General features: G+C 38.3%; 1 protein-coding gene across 7 annotated transcripts; it reads right to left on the bottom strand.

Annotated features, from left to right (window-relative positions):
• Positions 1-6,967: 6,967 nt before the first annotated feature.
• On the bottom strand, positions 6,968-19,870 carry LOC122023925 (UDP-glycosyltransferase 75B2-like). 7 transcript variants are annotated; one of them, XM_042582362.1, is made up of 5 exons: positions 19,643-19,865; positions 18,160-18,199; positions 17,981-18,063; positions 7,667-7,711; positions 6,968-7,205 (listed from the first exon to the last, which is right to left on the bottom strand). In XM_042582362.1, exons 1-5 carry the CDS (start codon positions 19,761-19,763, stop codon positions 7,153-7,155), a joined length of 342 nt encoding a protein of 113 aa, XP_042438296.1. In that variant the 5' UTR covers positions 19,764-19,865; the 3' UTR covers positions 6,968-7,152. The 7 variants fall into 7 exon arrangements, 6 of the variants coding, with proteins under 6 accessions (XP_042438296.1, XP_042438295.1, XP_042438297.1 ...); XM_042582360.1 differs by lacking the exons at positions 6,968-7,205; positions 7,667-7,711 and adding exons at positions 16,517-16,954; positions 17,091-17,394 and having other exon boundaries at positions 19,643-19,870; XM_042582359.1 differs by lacking the exons at positions 6,968-7,205; positions 7,667-7,711 and adding exons at positions 16,517-16,836; positions 17,091-17,394 and having other exon boundaries at positions 19,643-19,870.
• Between the last annotated feature and the right edge of the window lie 886 nt (positions 19,871-20,756).

Here is a 20,756-nt window from a genome sequence, read left to right as displayed (position 1 = left end):
GAAGAGGAAAGAGGCTCCATTGTGAATGAGATTTTAGTCCCACATTGAAAGTTTCAAGGCATCTTTGTTGGTTTATATTGATTTACATACATTGAGGATGTGAACAAATGCATGGGGAGAGACACTCTCTCACGCGTGGGTGCGCAGGGGGACCTACAAATCCAGGGCTCGGATTGCACTGAACCAAGAGATTAATGCAGAATAAAATTGGTCGTTTCACTGCTCGGCTAATAATGACCATTAAGATCATTAACTCTGGTCATTGATCCGAGCTCGTATATAGGGAGGCTCCGATCATAGACAGAGAACACACAGCAAGCAAAGACTCTCCATTTTTCTTCGTCCTCTGTCATGCATTTCCTGCTTGGTGGAGTGTTTCTTCCTCCTCTGTCGTGCATTTCCTGCTCGGCGGAGTGTCCGTGGTAGCATTCGGGTATCACTCAGTTCGTCCAGTCGGTCTCTTTGTCAGACCGACAGACTTCTCTGTCCGCTCAGGATCTTCGCCCGGCCAGTCAGCTCGCCCGGTCGGCCAGTCTCTCTGACAGGCCGACCTATCTGCTTCACTCGGCCTGTCTGCTCGACCCGGCCGATCTCTCTGATAGCTCGACCTGTCTGTTTCGACCGACCTGTCTGTCGATCAATCTGTCTGCTCAACCCTACCGGCCTCTTTTGCTCGACCTCTCTGACTCGTCCGACCGACCTCTCCTGTTAGGCATGTCTGCCTTGTTCGACCAGCCTCTCCTGTTAGGTCTATCTGCCTCATCCGACCGACCTCTTTGCTCGGACGCTCTGCTGACTCAGTTACTCTGAGGTTGACACTTGGATAAAAACCAACTTCTACTGACAGCCTGAGATTATCTACTCAGGTCAGCTCAACTCAACTGTAAATTCAATTTAAATTCTATGTAAATTCAACTAAATCTTCTAAAAATTTCTGACAACATATTATTTGTATTCCAAGAATAAGCTCAACATTTTGTTGCATTGCTCTAGTACACTAAGAAAATGCATAAAAACAACCTTGATATCCATTGAGACTGTACCAAGCAGTATACTGCTCCTACCAGCTGTTATACGAACTGTGCTAATCATGCTTCCTGTGGGCAATTCCTAACTAAAGCAAAATTAGTATCTTTCTTTTAGTCATCTCTCAAGACCATGAATATTATTGGCGTTGAGTGGCATAGGACGGTTTTTAAATGCTATGAAGAACATAATCACATTTGACATGTCACTTTTTTTTTTGGCTTCACGAGAATATATGATTATCTGTTGATACCCTATCCTAGTATTGCACATTAAATCCTTGTATCTGATTGTCTTAGTTCACTAGAGTTGTCTTTTCCCCGTTACATAAACATGGTGAAGGAGTTTTTGCTAGTTCCTCTCACAAACATCATGTCATTATAACCGGAAGTGTGATACGTTTCCAAGTCAAAAGGTGAACCTTATTGATATCCTTTTTCTTGATAATTGTTTAGTTTGTGCTAAATTTATGGCCATTTATTTGCTTGATGTCTGAATAGAATGTCAAATCTCCATCTCAATCTCTAGATGCGCATATTGTACATTGTATTGCCCATAGAATTCATTTATATGTTTAGCATTTTTTTTCCATGCAATTCAGTGTTTGCTATATTATATCAGGCATTTCCCGTGGAAATCTACAAGAACACTACTCTATCTTACTTAATGGATCAATTAACTGCACCTTTAGTTAATAATTCAAATCATCTTGAGATTGATCATAATACGTCTCTGACAAGATTGATCATATAATGTTTGTAAGGAATGACGACTGCACTCCATATTGTTTTTTCTTTCATCTACATGAATTGTTAATATTCACTCTTGTTAAGAGGGCAACACCTCTTAACCTGATGGTTCGGAAGAAGAGGAAGAGATTGCACGAATCAACAAGACAAAGACGCAGAAAAGGAGAGCAAACACGAGGAAGGAGAAAAAGAATAGTTATCGTGGTTCGGCGACGTGTCTGCCCCACAAAAAAAAAATAAAACTTTATTAGAATTCTCTCTACACAAGAGAATTACATTAAATGATTCTTGTGATTGTTATTGTACAATAGGTTTACAATGATTCCTATAAATAATACATAAACCCTAGACCCGGTAAAATCGTAACAGAATTTTGTTATGAAAAATTACAACAGAATTCTGTTATGAAAAATTATAACAGAATTCTGTTATCTAAAATTGTAATAGAATTTTATTACGAAAAATTTTAACAGATTTTTCTTCCATAGCATCCATCGCATTAGCCTTCATCCAAATATGAGCCACCCGTCAACAATCTCCACCTTGGTGAACATTCACCCCTTCGAAAAACACGAGTATCTGAATAAAGCTCCATCTAGATTTTTGGTTCTGGGCTTCCTTTCTCTAACATCAAGAAATATGGATTAAGTTTGAGTAATGCTTGAACTTCTCTGCTTTGTCAGCGTGTCTGGAGTATTGTTTGCAGTGTGAACTTTCTCAAATTGAATTTTTTTGAAAGCAATCAACTCTCTGATCTTGTGAAACCTCATATCAATATGCTTGGTTTTCACACGATACACCTGATTTTTGTCAAATAGATAGTACTCTGACTATCACATAACAACTTGACTCCACCTTATTGAACACCCAGTTCTCTGACCAACCATGTAAGTTATAAAAACTTCCTTCGCTACTTCAGTTGTTGCCATGTACTTCGACTCCGTAGCAGACAATGCAACAATAGATTGTATCATAGATTTCCAACAAATATGTCCTCCTACTAAGGGTGATCGTGGATCGGGTTGGTTCAGTTATTGGGATAAAAAACTATCCAGCCCTACTAGATTAGATAATGCAATATCATGACCTACATTCGACCCTATATCCGGTGGTTTTATGTATCAGATATCCGACAAGTTGTCAGTTATTTGGATATCCGACCTTATATCCAATGAAATATAAAATATAAATATAAATACAACAAAAAATATAATATTTTAAAATGATAATAGATATTACTCATTACACGTAGCAGCTAATCGACAATAGCTGCTACAACGTGTAGCAGCTTATCGGCAATAGCTATTACAACGTGTAACAACTTATCGACAGTAGTTGCTATAAGTAGGAGTGATTGCAGATCCGGTTGGTTCAGTTATTGGGATAAAAAACTATCCGACCCTACTAGATCGGATAATGCAATATCATGACTTACATCCGGCCCTATATCCGACGAATTTTTTTTCTGTTCAATTTGGGTCAGTATTGGGGGGTTGGTCGGTTTGGTGGGTTGACTGCTCACCCCTACTTCCTACCACAGTGAACACGTATCTTGTAGTAGACCTCTTGTTATCTAAATCTCCTATATAGTCCGCATCTGCGTACCCAACAACTGAAGGATCTTCCAGTTGTCTACTGAACATAATACCATAATCAATTGTATTTCTCAAGTATATGAAAATCCACTTCACTGCATCCCAATGTGGTCGACTAGGATTTGAGAGATACTTGTTTACCATACTAACTGCTTGCGCCAAATATGGTCTCGTGCAAACCATGGCATACATCAGACAACCAATTACACTGGCATAAGGAACCTTTGACATCTCTTGGATCTCATCATCTGTCTTTAGACACTGAGTACTGGATAACTTGAAGTGATGTGCTAGGGGTGTGCTTACTGACTTTGCATTTTTTATGTTGAACCTATCTAGTACCTTCTCCACATAGCTACGTTGAGACAACCATAATCTCCCTGTAACTTTATCCTTGTGAATCTTCATCTCAAGAATCTTCTTGGGCTCTTCCAAATTTTTCATGTCAAATTTCTTGCTCAGTAACCTCTTCAATTCGTCAACCTCTTTCATCTTCTTTGCAACAATGAGCATATCATCTACGTATAGTAGTAAGAAAACTAGTGATTCATCTTCAAGCCACTTCACATATATGTAGCAGTCATACTCACATCTTCTATATCCGTTTTGAATCATGTATAAATCAAAACGTTTGTACCATTACCTAAGAGATTGTTTCAATCCATAGAACGATTTCTTCAACTTGTAAACTGACCGCTCTTGTCCGGGCTGACTAAATCCCTCAGGTTGTGATATAAAAATCTGCTCCTCCAAATTTCCATGAAGAAAATGTCGTCTTCATATCCATTTGCTCCAATTGCAAATCGTGATGTGCCGCCAAAGCTAGGGATGAGCAAAAGTTCGGTTAAACCGAATAAACCGATCAAACCGACCAAATTTAAAAATTCGGTTCGATTTATTCGAAAATTTAGTTTTTTTTTTCCAAAAAATTGATTAATTCGATTCGAGTTCGATTTTAAATTTTTTTATTCGATTAAACCGAATTGACCGAATAGATCAAATTTTTGAACCAAATCGATTTTTTTACACCATAAATTTTAGACCGGACCAAATTTTTATTAAGTCAAACCAAATTTTTAGAAAAAATCAATTTATTCGGTTTGTTCGGTTTGATTTGTTCGGTTTTATTAAAAATTAGGTTCGGTTCAGTTCCGTTTGTTTGAAAAAAAATTGGTTCGATTCAGTTAATTCGGTTCGGTTCAGTTTTAACCGAATACTCACCCCTAGCCAAAGCCAACACTGCTCTAATTGACGTATGTCTTACCACTGAAGAGAAAATTTCTTCATCGTCAATCCCCTTTCTTTGTGAATATCCTTTTACTACTAACCGAGCCTTGAACTTCACTTCTTTTCCCTCTGGTATTACTTCTTTCTTCTTGAATATCCACCTGCACCCTATAGCTTTCTCTCCTTCAGGAAGTTCGACTAGATCCCATGTTTGGTTCTTATGCAATGACTCCATCTCCTCTGTCATAGCACCTGTCCACCTATCCTTCTCAGAACTGTGTATTGTCTCCTGAAAAGATGTAAGGTCTCTGCTACTAGTGATAAGCGCATAAGATACTAAGTCTTCGAATCTGTATCTGGTAGGTTGTTTTATGACTCGTCTCATTCTACCACCAGTTATAGTGTGATACTCCATGTGCTCTGAGCTAAAATCATCGGAATCATGAGTCTCTTGCTCCACCTACATAACATCTTTCTCTATGTTACTCTATGGTGTTTCCTTTCCTTCTTCCTGAGTACACAGTAGCATAGTTTTCTCGTCAAACACCACATCTTTGCTGATCATCACCTTGTTTGTCTTAGGATCTTAAAGGTTGAAGTCCTTAACTCCTTTCTGATACTCTAGAAAAATGCATTGCTTTGACTTTGCATCCAGCTTTGATCTTTCCTCACTAGATATGTGCATATAGATTGGACATCTAAAAACTTGAAGATGAGAGTAATCTACTTAATTCTCTGTCCATACTTCCTCTGATATTTTATCTTCTAGTGTTGCCCTTGGTAATCTATTAATGAGATAACATGCCATGTTAACTGCTTCTGCCCAGAAATTCTTTGCAAGCCCTGCATTCAGCTTGAGACATCTTGTCTTTTCAATGATTGCCCTGTTCAACCTTTCCGCCACCTCGTTCTATTGAGGTGTCCCGCGAACCGAGAAATGCCTTATTATCCCATGCTGCTCATAAAATTCCTGAAACTTTGAATCTGTGTACTTAGTCTCATTGTCTGACGTAAGACATTTGATCTTTCTTTCAGTCTGGTTCCCCACTTCAGTTTTCCACAGTTTAAAATTTACAAAAGTTTCTGACTTGTGACGCATAAAGTATACTCATACCTTTCGTGAGAAATCATCAGTAAAACTCAAAATACAAGTGTCCTCCACGTGATACTATGCTGGCTGGTCCCGAGAGATCCGTATGTACGTAGTCCAGAATCTCCTCCGTCTTGTTTGTTGCCATCTTGAATTGCACTTTGCTCTGTTTCCCAAGAACATAGAATTCAACTTATATGTCGTGACGCCCTTCAATAAATCTCTTTTGTGAAGTTCTAGCATCTCATGTTCACCCATATGTTTTAGCTACATATGCCACAAGATAGTACTGTCTGATTCAGACTCCATCGAGGTGACTCTACCTACAACTGTAGTCCCTATCAACTTGTAGATGTTTTATTCTACTTTTTATCCTTTCTTTACCGTCAGAGCTCCCTTGCTGACCTTCATCACCCCGCTCACTGATTTGTAATTAAACCAATATCATCCAGTATGTCTAGTGAGATTAAGTTCTTCATTAGCTATGGTATATATCTGACATCACATAGGGTTCTGATCACACCATCAAACATCTTGATTCTGATGTTTCCTATGCTGATAACTCTACATGACGCATCATTTCCCATCAACACTGAATCAGAACCCACTGCCCTATATGCGTTAAACCACTTTTTATTTGGAGTCATGTGATATGAACATGCAGAGTCTAAGATTCATGCATCCATTAGTTGTTCCGAACTCGACATAACCACTACAAGAAAAAAGCTAATAGACAACGCTTTTAAAGCGTTGTCTTTTTGCCTGAAAAAGCGTTGTTAAAGGCACTGTTGTAAAAAGTCTGCTCAACGACAACGCTTTTAAAACGTTGTCGTTTGTATCAAAGACAACGCTTTTGCAACGCTTTAAAAGCGTTGTCGTTTTATGCAGAGGCGACGTTTTACAATACTTTTAAAGCGTTATTTTTGGTAGAAAAGACAACGCTTTTGCAACGCTTTAAAAGCGTAGTTATATTTTGCAAAGACAACACTATTACAACTCTTTAAAAGCGTTGTTGTTTTTTACAAAGACAACACTTCTTGCAACGCTTTAAAAGCGTTGTCGTTTTAAAGAACAAAAATAAAAAAAAAATATTTAAAAATAATTATTTTTATATTTACGAAACTATTATTTTTCTTTTACCATGTCTAGATTCGAATTTTACATATAATCAACTCGGTTAATGATTTCAAACTCATAAAAATAATAGAAATATGGCGTTGAAGTAATATTAATAATTAATTACATGAAAAGCTAGTAAATATCAAAATTTACACTAATTCTATTTCAAAGTATATAGTGATATTCACATATAAAACAAAAGAGCACAAAAAATCTATTTTGAACAGCTACAATCTGTTTAGCCAACAATCTGTTTACTGAATACTGAATACTGAAGTAGCCAACAATCTGTTTACTCAAAATAGTACAGTAGTTACTGAATCCATACGCTTAGTGTACTGATCAATTACTGAATCCAGACGCTCCTTAGTGTACTGATCTCGACTGTCCTGTATCCACCTACAAAAGAAACAAAACAAAACAATCATTACTGATGAGCATATATGAGCATTACTGATATGCCATATAAGTTAATAAAACTTGAACATGCAACCTGTTTTCTTACAGTAGCCATATAAGTTAATAAAACAATCATTACAATAGCCAACAATCTGTTTTCTTAAAACTTGAACATGCAACCTGCAAAATAAGTTAATAAATAAATATGGACTACGCAACCTATTTTCTAAAGCTTACTAATTCCAGAGAATTGATATCTATTTCCAAACTAGATGAAGCTGAATAAAATTGCAAACGAAGAACTCATAACGAATAAGCATTACAAGAATGAAAAAGTATACAAATCAACTTATTTTCACTTTAAGTGATAAGTGAAATTATTCCAAACAATGTTAGAACTTATCTATAATACTACTAAATAAAATTTTATATTGGGATGAATGTGATCATTCAGTACTCACATTTTCTATCCATGTCATCTCTACCATGTAGTTTGAGCATTTCTCCTGTGAATGAAAATTGAGGAATAAGATTGAATGACAACTTAGAAAGGTCAATGAGAAAGTGAATAAGGAAACAAGTAATCATTATTTACATTTAACACATCAACTGCATACAGAACTTAGAAACTATCTTTTTTCCATACATCCCTCCAGGACTCCTATATAGATAGATATGTAGAATATATTGTTCTAAATGCATGATAGACGAATTAAATAAATGCGGTAAAAACTTACAGCGATCTCCCGCAGATCTGCAATCGACAATGACGAAGCTCGCTATCGGAAGAGCGATCACAGGATCGGAAAGCCCTCCGCAATTCCACAAACCAAATCCCGTCGCCTTGGATGTACTCCTCTTACTCTCGTCGCACGCTCGCGATTTCACCACCCTGAGCCTTGGACGGACCCCCTTTATGTAGGGAAATACCCTAAGGGCATAATGGACATTTCCATTATGTGTAGTGGGGAACATGGGCCACGTTCCCCACTATCCCCATTTCTAACATCTCCCACTCGTCCAAGGTAAGTCACTAAGACTAGTTCATTCAGGTAAGTCACAAAGACTATTAGAGAGTTTGGTCACATAGACCATATGAGAACATCCAATCCATACTTAGAGAAAATGGTTCGTGCGACAGCAAGCACACTGAGCGATAGTTGCTAAGAAGATTGTTACACCTTGACTTAGCCGCTCGTTGAGCAATCAATGCTAATAAAGTTGTTACACTTTGCTTAGCTGCTCAAATAAATTAGAGACACACTCTTCATGGCACATAGCCTCTTTCCTGGTGGCACATAGCCTTTATCCAGGATCCATCCAATCTTCAAGTGACACACAGCCATTATCTTGAAGATATCCATGTCTTGCTATTTACCCAGATTAAATAATTTTCATTTACATCGATATGAACATCTCTAATCCCTTATAATGACCATTATGTCATGAGCATGTTCCATATCCAATATTCACATTCATTTCCATACATAACAGAAATGGGTCGACCAGTGAATAACAACAAAAGATGTAAATATATTTAATCTTCCTTTTTAGCTAGAATCAATTCATTTTAATCAGTCGCTTTCCTAGTTATGCTCCATAGACCGAATCATCCATAGCCATAGGATACATGCTAAAGTAGCAGACACTGATTAAAACTTCAAGTAGACAGCTAAATAGTCACTAAGGCAAAAATTGAGATTAACATATAATCTCAAAGGTCTCACATAGTAGAGAAACGGGGATTCATTCTCCTACTACCTTTATTGTCGCAATAGCACTTGTGGTATGAATCACATGCTACGATGTTATTTTCTTTACTAAAAAGAGTGCATGTTGTCTTCAAATTTAACATTGTACAGATTTCGATCTAGACATACCTAACGTCTAATCCTGAATTCAACATATGAATTCTAATATGACTTTCAACAGGTTCAGTAAATGATGGGTTCATTTACTTCGATCATTATTTACACATAAATGATCTCATCTTGACACAATTATCAAGGCGACCTCAACTTATGAATCTGTCTCTAATTTCATAATTTCAGCTACGTAAGCTGTTTCATAAGTAACGGTCTTACCCCTATTTGTACTTAACAAACAGAGATGATTGTCCATGTGAGTGGACCAATCTCCACCTGCCAACATGCTCACCGAGATCTTACATGAATGTAACAAATACAACATATACATTGATTAAATTATGGCAAATGACACAATCATAACACAAAGTCCGATTGTTATTTCAATATTGTTACATTCTACGAAGTCCCAAAGACTTTACATGTTCTTTAAATGACTCTTTAGTCATTGGCTTAGTAAAAGGATCTGCAAGCATAACACGTGTAGGGACATACTCAAGAATGACTTTTCTTTTAGCCACAATATCCCTTACAAAATTATATTTAATTTCTATATGCTTGCCTTTGCTATGATATTTGGGATCTTTGGAAAAAGCTATTACAGCTTGATTGTCACAGTAGATTCTATGACTCCCACTATCCTCAATGAATTTGGCATTTACCTTTCAAGCAGGATCTCTTAGAGCATAACATGCCACATATTCGACTTTCATTATCGATAAAGCTACACAAGCTTGTTTCTTGTTCAGGAGATGGCGCCACCATTCAACAAGAATGTATAGCCCGATGTGGATTTTCTATCATCCGTGTCTCCATCTGCGTCGAATAACCTTTCGACTCATATCGATCCTTGAAAACGAGACAATAATCATTGTCGCCTTGATATCTGAATATCCTTTTCGCCTTCGGTGTCTCGGTCCGGGTTCGACCGAAGCGACCAAGCCCACAACATAGGCGATATCGGGCGTGTACACAACATAGTGTACATCAAACTACCAATAACACTGGCGTATGGTTTATTCATCTCAACTATTTCCTCTGAGTTTTAGGACACATACTCTTGCTCAACACGGTACCTTTCACAATAGGTGTATGTTATATGTTGCAATTAGACATTTTGAAATGATGTAACATCTTATTTATATAAGACTCTTGTAGCCCCAAAGTCTTTTAGGACGATCTCTTATGATCTTTACCCTAAGATGTATTCACTTCTCCCATATCCGTTGTATCAAATTGTGATGACCACTTCTTGACTTCATTCACATATCTTATGTCCAGCTATCAAGATATCATCAACATATAATGATAAAATGACATATTTTCCTTTTCCCTTTTCAGGAAAACACAATGATCCTCGTTGATCATCTCGAAACCATAAGATAAAACTACTTCGTTAAATCTTATGTTTCATTGTCTTGACGCTTGCTTTAGCCCGTATATAGACTTTCTAAGTCTACATACTTTTGCCTTTAGCAATGAAACCTTCCGGTTGAACCATATAGATTTCTTCGTCAAGATCACCATTAAGGAAAGCGGTTTTACATCCATTTGATGTAATTCTAAGTCATAATGTGCCACAAAGGCCAAAATAACTCTTATTGATACAAATTTCACTACGGGAGAAAATGTCTCTTCAAAGTCAATACTCTCCATTTGGGTATATCCTTTTGCAACTAAACGAGCCTTGTATCCGTTGATCGATCCATCTGCTTTCCTCTTTATTTTGAGAATCCATTTATTCCCAATAGCCCTTCGGCCCGGAGGAAGATCAACTAAGTCCCAAACATGATTTTGAATCATGGACTCCATCTCTTCAACCATTGCAGCTTTCCATTTTTCTCTAACTCTACATCCCAATGCTTCCTCAATGGATTGAGGCTCGTCGTCGTCAATTGGAAGTGTAACCAATGCCTCATTCTCAATATCAAACCTCTTCTTAGGTTTGATCTTACGAACACTTCTCCGTAAGTTGGGCTGTTGAGAAGTCAACTCATGACTCGGCATATCACTCCCACTCGGTTGACTAGACTCAGGTATCCCTTTTGACACCTCTCTCGTTGATAATATCTCATCCTCCTCAAATAGAGGAACATTTTTATCAACATCACCTCTGATTGGGAACTCTGTTTCGAGAAAAGTCGCATCTCTCGAGTCTATTTCGGAGATGGTTCCATCTAGTTGCTCACCTATGAAAACATAACCTTTGGAGGTCTCATGATATCTTATAAAGATACATTTCTTACCTCTAGGTCCCAGTTTTCCATACTTGTGAGAACTATCATGAACATAAGCAGCTGACCCCCAGGGTCTCAGATTACTCAAATCTGGTTTTCTGCCTGTCCAACGTTCATATGGGGTAGATGGAACTGACTTTGAAGGCACTTTGTTAAGTATATAGGCTGCAGTTAATAATGCATCTCCCCAATAGGAAATTGGCAAATTAGCTTGCGCCATCATAGACCTAACCATTTCAAGAAGAGTCCTATTTCTTCTTTCAGCTACCCCATTTTGCTGTGGAGTTCCAGGGATTGTCAACTGTCTAATAATCCCTCTATCATTACATATTGTCTTGAACATATCAGACAAATACTCCCCACCACGGTCAGTGCGTAAAATCTTAACTTTACGTTCCATTTGATTTTCAACTTCGTTCATATAACGAATGAAGCAATCTAATGCTTCGGATTTGTGAGAAATCAAATACACATGACCGAACCTAGAGAAATCATCAATAAATGTAATGAAATAGGAAGCTCCATGTCTAGCCTTCACATTCATTGGACCACAAATGTCCGAATGAATTAACTGCAATGTTGATTCAGATCTAATAGCCTTACCAAATGGTTTCCTAGTTGCTTTTCCAGCAAGACAATGCTCACATATAGACAATTGAATCTTAGCTCGAGTGCCTAATAGACCCTCTTTAGCTAATCGATTCATACGTTCTTGTCCTATGTGTCCTAATCTAGCATGCCAAACCTCATCAGTTATATCTGCATCACTAGTTAAAGCAATGTTTGAAAAACAACCATCAATAGCATAATTGACATCTGGTTCTACATCAAGAACCATAAAACCATTTGTTAAATAACCATATCCGATTGACACTGAGTCAATCTTAAGTTCAACAGACCGACTGTAAAAATTAATACAATACCCTAAATCAAGAAGACATGTAACGGAAACAAGATTCCGTCGAATTTCAGGAGCATACAGGACATCATGTAGAAATAAAACTCTACCACCACGTAGGTTGAGTTTGCAAGTGCCGACTCCTTTGACTTCAACTCTTGCATTATTTCCCACATAGATCCACTTGTTGCCAGCTGGTACCCGACGGTACTCAACAAATGTAACTCGTTCCCGAGCTACATGGTTGGTTGCTCTCGAATCTATAATCCACAAAGGATAAGAATCAGCTAACAACACTGAGCTAGCAACAAACTGCTCTTGAAAAGAAGACACTCTTGGATTTACTTTTTTCGGCTCTGTGCATTCCTGAGCAAAGTGTCCCTTTTTGTCACACTTAAATCAAGTCAACTTGTTTTTAGGTTTCTTTCCAGTCTTCTTGATTGGGCCCTGTCTCACACCAGCAGCTTCCTTCTTCTTTCCCTTCCCTTTCTTGAACCATTTCTTTTCTTGGATCCATATGATCCTGCAGAACCTCTGCCACATAGGCTTGTCCGAAATCCTTGCGGATTCAACTCTCTCCGATTCTACATGGCGTGAGACATCGGTGAAAGTCTTGATACTCTCACCGTGAGTTAAGGTCCGCTTCATGGTCTCCCAAGAATCTGGAAGTGAACGAATAACGCTTGAACCTGTTGTTCATCATCAACTCATGACCAGCAGTTCTAAGCTCCCGAATCATGTTCGACATCTCCCGAGGTGTTGAACCATTGATATATTCGGACGCTTTTGTAGCTGTCAAATTTAATTGTCACCGTCAAGCTTGCTCGAGCTTACTCCATTGTATTTATCTCTTAAGGCAACCCAGACTTCATGCGCTGAAGGTAATGACTCATATTCAAAAACTAGGTCGTCTACCATTGAACTAATCAATATACCCTTTGCGGTGGAGTCCTTTTTCTTCCATGCCTTATAGACATCAAGATCATATGCATGTTGTGTTGGGACCATCTAGGTACTTCCATACACGATTTCTGACCTTTAGAACTTCTTGTTCCTCAAGTACATATTGTATCTTGAGGTGCCAGATCTTGTAGTTATCCCCATTAAGTTTCTCACCTTTGTTGAGTTCAGCTATTATGTTTTTGGTTGCCATAATCTATCATAAATAAACAAATTATTTAGTATTCAGTGTATATCATATGTATGCAATTTATGATTGACTTAATATTACTTTGAGTTGGTTTACAAAATCAAGTGACAACTATGTTTTCACTCATCATCCGTATGACCAATTAAATTAATATTAATCAATTCTATTACATACATCCCAACAAATGAACTAATCATTTATAATATCATGAATTCATTAATTAAATGAACTAATCATTTAATATATCATGTTATTTTTTTTAAATTAAATGAACTAATCATTTAATACATCATGAACTAATCATGCATCATGTCAAAACAGCATAATTCAATACACATATCATTAATATAAAATTAAGCTGCAAATTGTTCACATATAACCACCTGACATGAATGAAATGGACTAACTATTGTTCATACAAAATGACAATAAAAATAACAGAACTCTAATAAACTAGATAGGCAACTACCACTCTCACTAGGACAGACACTAGTGCAGTGGCTAATCTAATCCCTCTCAGCCTGGACTCATTTGGGGTAATCCCAGGCAAGACAACTTCAAGATTTTCAATTGGATCCCACACACACTCTCCCAGATCCTCTTCAGATTCATCTGGATCTTCAGGCTCTTCTGAATGCTCTTCAGATTCTTCTGGATCCTCCTCTGGAGGATCTTCAGGATCTTCTGAATCCTCTTCAGATTCATCTGGATCCTCCTCTGGGTCTTCAGGACCCCAATAGAGATGAAGCAACTGTCTGCACATCTCTGAGTACGAGATGTGTCCATCATAATCATCCCAAAGTTGGAATGCTATCTGCCTAAGGTTTTCTGGCAGTGAATAGACTAGAGCAAATCTTCTGTGTGTGTCTTCTACTGGAAATTCTTCTCGCTCGAGTTTCCAGAACAACCGATCGAGCCGACCAATAAGCCATCCGAGTCCTAGAACAGGGTCGAAATCAAGCTCCTTAATCTCCTCCCAAAGCTCATGTTGTCGTGAATCACGACTAGCCATCTGAAAAATTGAAAAATAAATAAGTCAGTACAAAACCGACTAACCAGTACAAAACCGGCTTATTTCAATTTATACAGGCATAGTATCAACATAATAAATCAAGAAAAACAAATCTTCTCGATTTTCAGGAGTTTAAGTCGACAATTAGAACTAATCTAATTGGTCAGACCCATTGGATCGGTTGATTAAGGATCCAGATCCTAAGCTCAGTCCATTGTCCTTAATTAGAACTAATCTAATTGGACAGGGATTTTTGTACCTATGTTCTGTTAATTTTTTTTTAAGTCCATTTCAACCAATTTCAGACTTATTGATCAAACTCTGATCCGTTTGATCAAATCAATGCCCATTGGTTTAAGTCCAACCAATTAGAACAAATCTAATTGTTTTGATCAAATCTGACTCAATTGAACAAATCTGGTCATTTGATCATATTTGGTCCAAGTCCAATTAATCAACCCAAATTAATTTCGGGTTTAGATCAAATTGGTTCGGTTAAATCAACTAATGATTTATACTTAAACCGGGTCTAAATAAACCAACCAATTTAAACCCACCTAATTAATTAAAATTAGACCAATAATCATAATTCTAATTAATTTTAACATGCATAATATATATATTTTTTTTTAAACACAGAAGCTTAAAAAAAAATTTACAGGAAGAGCAATTCGAAAATAAAAGGTTTCGTTTTTTTTTTTAAATTGCATGCAACACCTTTTATATATATATAAATTTGTTTTTTTTAAATCAAACTTTTCCTCATGAAATGTTTTCACGAAGCACGTTCTTCCCCTTTTTTTTAGCATCTCGTTTTCTCCGCCGCCCGCTGCCCACGCACGCTGACCACGTTCGCAGTTCACACATCGTGCACGTTGTGCACGCCGTCTCAGCCGCGCACCAGCGACAAACATGGTACAGAAACGGCAAGAGGCCGAGGCCGCCTCAAGCACGAAGTCGGCATTTTCTTCACCACAATCTATTCGCCGCCCATCACCACAGTGCCTCACCCACGACGAACGCAGGTAGCAAGTCTCTGCTTGTGCAGAAATTGTGAGAGGCAGCAGCCATGAGCACTCCGTCAACCAACCAAGACGCCATCATAGGCCACATAATGCCTTCACCGGTATTTCATTGCGGCCTAAGCCCTGCTTTGATGGAAATCACTAGAGCAGCGACGTTAACGCCGATGGTGACTCTTACCAGCGACCCTGTCGCTGGTGAGCGACGTCGTATGCTACGACACATTAGTCGTGCAAAAGACAGTGACGAGAAATGGCAAATCGAGAAAACATCGGAACAACGATTTTATAATTCGTCTTATGCATTTAGAAATAACTACGTGCTCTGATACCAATGTAGAATATATTGTTCTAAATGCATGATAGACGAATTAAATAAATGCGGTAAAAACTTACAGCGATCTCCCGCAGATCTGCAATCGACAATGACGAAGCTCGCTATCGGAAGAGCGATCACAGGATCGGAAAGCCCTCCGCAATTCCACAAACCAAATCCCGTCGCCTTGGATGTACTCCTCTTACTCTCGTCGCACGCTCGCGATTTCACCACCCTGAGCCTTGGACGGACCCCCTTTATATAGGGAAATACCCTAGGGGCATAATGGACATTTCCATTATGTGTAGTGGGGAACATGGGCCACGTTCCCCACTATCCCCATTTCTAACAAGATAGTGCAAAGAATGGATGAAAGACACATACACAATAGGAATACGACTGTAAATATGTGGAGCAAGCACTAATTCATGAAAAGAAACTGAACACTAAAAGAACATATATATATTTTTTCACCACTGGAATACGACTGCTCGGTGGTTCTGCGGTCGTCAACGCACTCACTTGGCATGAATATCTATGCTGCGAGCTTTCTCATCCCTCTTGGAGTGATTGTTTATACATTAGCAGGAGGGTTGAAGGCTACCTTCTTGGCCAGTTACATTCACTCTGTCGTTGGTAATTAATCTAGTTAAGCAAGATCATGTTCATCATTATCAATCCATCATTTTTTTCCCACTGCCTTCTTTAATAAAATGTGTCCCACAAAACTCTTGTTGTCCACTTAACTTCTATCAGAAAATGCATACATAAACCTCTTTGTAGGATTCAGTGTCGCTTGGAAGAATATCTATGAAACACATAAAAGGCAAACACAAGTGGCTTCAATGCTTATCAGAACGTTCGTAGGAAAAAGAAAAAAGCATTATGCAATGTGCATATTTGTAACTCAATTCTCCTTATATCTCATCTCTGCATTTCACTACATGTCATGACTCTACGAGATGTTCTTTAAGTGAAGTAAATTATGTTGTTGGCCCTAATCGAAGATGTAACTAAACCTACTACAATAACTTAATCTAAGTGAGATCATGATCATGCCCTAATTGAAGTGAGAGCATGATCGCCGCCGCCTGGCTTGAGATCATCCCCTTCATGATCATCTTCTCTCAACTGTCAATTTTCTTGAATTAAATCAGCTTGTAAAGAATCAAAAGACTAGATAGCTAGCACTAGAATCCAGCAAGCATGCAGATCTACTGATCACATGCATCCACAATACGATCCAAACCTGAAAACCAAACAAACAAAAGTTTTTTTTGTTGCAAAGCCTAATTGTTATATGTATGTATATATATATATACATACATATATTGAACCCGTTGAGAAGGCCCAGAAATTAAGAATAAAAAGCTTGAGAATACTACCAAAAGCTAACTGATATCAGAGACCAAAACACCTCCAAAATTCAGCAATTCAGATGGACAACAGCTAAAGGTTGAACCGTTGAAATGATCAAGAAAAGCAGCTGTGCAGTGTTGCTGGGGAAGAGAGAGAGAGAGAGAGAGAGAGAGAGACAGAAGAGGATGAGGGAAGCAAGTGAATGTTGCAATCCTCCACCATTCAATACATACCCACAATGTACAGAACCAACTCTGACGTCGCACTTGCCGTCTTTTCCCCCAATTTTTTTCCCCTTCTCCTGGCAATTTATCCCGGAATTCTTACCTCCTGAGTATAAAAAAAATCCTTTCAATTGCATACTCTATATTTACTGTCTACCCGTGGTAAAATCAATATATTATCACACGCTCCAGCCATAGCCGAGTTGATCATCACGATAAATTTATAGAAATGAATAAAGGTCAATTTCGGTTTTCTGATTTAACCCGGGGATACCTTTCACAGAAAAAAAAATTATCGCTGCACGCCACAATCCTCGAGTTCTGTGGAGAAGATTCCTCTAAAAGTACATGTCTTACTTTTCTTTCCATGCAGTCTGGCCTTGAGTTACTATATATGCAATACGGATTGTTGAAGTGTTCTAACTACCCTAAGGACCACCTTCTCTAAAGGGTCATCTTTGGCTATGAATTAATCTCTGAAAAAACAACATAGAGATCCAAGCATTCTCCAATAGAAATGCTTCTGAGAAAGGTTTTCAAAACTCTTATAGAGAATGCCAACATTGTGAATCAAATAAGATTGAAAAAATAGTCATTCTAAGCTTTTCAAATGGAGAACAATCACCCTTAATGAAAATTTTAAGAGTTCAGCATAATCTAACAAATATGAAGGGGTGAGGGAACACACCTACTCATAAATATGATCTTGTATACATTCTGCCAACTCCGATCGCACCTCATCAATTTCTTCTCGAGAATACTCTGCTTGTGTGAACTGTGAACATTAATGAGGAAAAAAAATCAACATTGACTTTGCATATTTTAAATAGTTTATTTCAAATAATTTGAGACATAAGCAAGTAAACATTACTATAGATGGTAGTGAATCTGTCCACCTTTAGCTCTATAGTCTGTGCCATTGAAACATACATTAGCATGAGTTCTATGAATAAGAATATGATTCTATATCCTCAAAGTCCTGAAAACTTTAGGAAATCATATCTTACACACTAGTATTAATTACCTCCATACAAACTCCTAGGTTGCAATAAGCAGAGGATGATTCTGTGTGTGCGAGAAGCGAATAATCACATGAAAACAAAGGGAACCAGTAAAACTATTATGAGATTAGTGTTGGTTATATAGTGTGCAGGCAAAGTTGTTCCCATTGATTCCAGGAGTTCAGCAAGGGAATGAGAGCATCTTTGTTTGTTGCTTTTCTAAAGGAAAGCATACCTAGGAACAAGGCAACGAAAGGATCGAGGCCATTGACGAGTCCAAGCTGGCTTTTGGGATCTTTGAGCCACAAACATGGCCAGGAATGTCTGAAATTTGCAGCAGGCAGTGACGGTAAAAAAGAAAGGGAAAGATAAAGCGGCAAAAGGAAAAGAAGAGAGATCATCTCTGGCATGCAATTAGACAACGATGCAAGTTTGGTATTGATTTTGCATGGAGATTGCTTGAGTTGGACAAGGATGATTATGCACTAGCACTCCAAGTTAAGAATCAACTTGATTGATCAAGGCATTTGGAGATCTGAAAAAGAATGGCTTCTCACTGACAAGAAAATCATCATGTTGTCTTCGTTGCTAAAAGGGAAGAAAAGATCTGAGAGGGACCAGTAGGATCTCCTTCAGAGCATTCTTGAGCAAGATTCAATCAAATACTGAACATGTCAATGTCGTTTTATATCTACTTTTCTGAGACATATAGATTAATCAATTTATATTGTTGATTTGGGACTCGAATACAATGGCAAGAAAAAGGACAACAACAAGGAAAAAGAAACAAGACCAAAGAAGGGAGCTTGAGAAAGATCTCAAAATTTCACAAAAGGTCTCAAATTCTCACAAGTACGTAGTGCCATCACTATCCTCCAGAAGAACAACCGGCAGCTCAGGGTTGTACTCCTCGTGGGAGGGAGAGTACGGAGGATGCGACTCCAATGGTTCCACAGCGCCAGACATAGGAATCGAAGAACCCCTTTCCTCGACGGTGGTGGTAGGAGACGACCAGGGCAACGAGTTGAGTGAGAGATCAGACCCTAGATCGAGACTGCGAGAAGGCGAAGAACGAGGCAGACCCAAATAGAGGTTCAGATCCATCCTCCCGCAACCACAAAAAAAAAACATCCCAGTAAAATTTGCGGCCAGCCAAACAAAAAAGTTCAAATCTTGGCCCTCCGGAACTAATCTAGGGTTAAGGTTCCACATTGGTCGACGATTCTATCCTAAAACGAACGATCTGCGCGTATTGTGTCAAGATCAAAATGTGAATCGAAGACAGATTTCCACGGCGAAGAAGAAAACGCGATCGCATAACATGAAAGCGAGCTTGGATTAGGGAAGACTCACCAAGATTTGGGGGCGGAGTGGCGACGACTTGGTATTCGTACAGTGCTGCCTCCGTCATTGAGTTCCAGCCGCAGTGGCTCACGAAGCCTCCCACCGCCCGGTGCCGCAGGATCACCACCATCCCCCTGTCCTTGATTTTAAGAAGCAGTGCCAAAGAGGGGTTTACCGAGGAGCTGGATGGAGAAAGCCGCGTGAGACGAGGAGTTGGGAGAAGGGTGGATAAAAAACGATTAGAAGATAGGAGTCGGGTTTTCTATTCCTTACCTAGATCTAACGGTTTGTATTAATCAAGATTTAGATGAGATTTTAAACATAGACAACACTTTTTATAAAACGTTGTCGTAGACACTAAAAATCAGTCTAATAGACAACGCTTTTTACGAAGCGTTGTCTTTGACCCGTAAAAATCACTAATAGACAACGGTTTTTAGAAAAGCGATGTCTATTAATAAGAAAATAATGAAATAGACAACGCTTTTCACTAAAAGCGTTGTTAAAAAAAAATAGACAACGCTTTTTATAAAAAGCGTTGTCGTTTAAGTGTTGTAGAATCCCAATTTTCTTGTAGTGAACTGATAGCATATCTCCATCATCTCTATCTGAATTTTCTTCTTCAACCATGTTTGCAGACTTTATCGAACTACCTTTGTTCTCTACAACATATTTCTTTATTTCTGGACAATCTCTCTTAATATGACCTTTGCCTCCACACTTGGAACACGTGATCACCTTCTTCCTTCTCGACTTAGAACAAGACTTGTTGTTGTTACTCGATCCATGTCGAGATTTGCTTCTACTACACTCTTGGTTGTTATTTACCATAAGTCTTTCTCTCTTAGAAACTTCATCACTTGTTTTCTTCTCTTGTTGAAAACCTAGCAGCGCACCTGTGATCTTCTCCAATTTGAGAGTTTCCTTATCTCATATCAAAGTAGTAACCAAATTCTCATACTTAGGTGATGAAGGTAGAGAATTCAACAGCATTAACGCTTTGTCTTCATCTTCGATCTTCACATCAATCCGCTTCAGATCACTTACAATTAGGGGTGTAAATGAACCAAGCCACTCGCGAACTATTCGAAGCTCGATTCGATAAAAGCTCGTTTGAGCTCGT

Source organism: Zingiber officinale, chromosome 9B, assembly GCF_018446385.1.
Source record: "Zingiber officinale cultivar Zhangliang chromosome 9B, Zo_v1.1, whole genome shotgun sequence".
Taxonomy (NCBI): domain Eukaryota; kingdom Viridiplantae; phylum Streptophyta; class Magnoliopsida; order Zingiberales; family Zingiberaceae; genus Zingiber; species Zingiber officinale.
This window is presented reverse-complemented; position numbering and strand designations above follow the sequence as displayed.

Coding starts and splice junctions, on each gene's coding strand:
- LOC122023925 (XM_042582360.1), bottom strand. CDS start 19,763: ATGGTGGTGATCCTGCGGCACCGGGCGGTGGGAGGCTTCGTGAGCCAC. Junction 18,064..18,159: donor CAGATTCACTACCATCTATA/GTAATGTTTACT, acceptor TAATGTTCACAG/TTCACACAAGCAGAGTATTC. Junction 17,395..17,980: donor ATACAAGATCATATTTATGA/GTAGGTGTGTTC, acceptor TTTTATACTCAG/GAGGTAAGAATTCCGGGATA.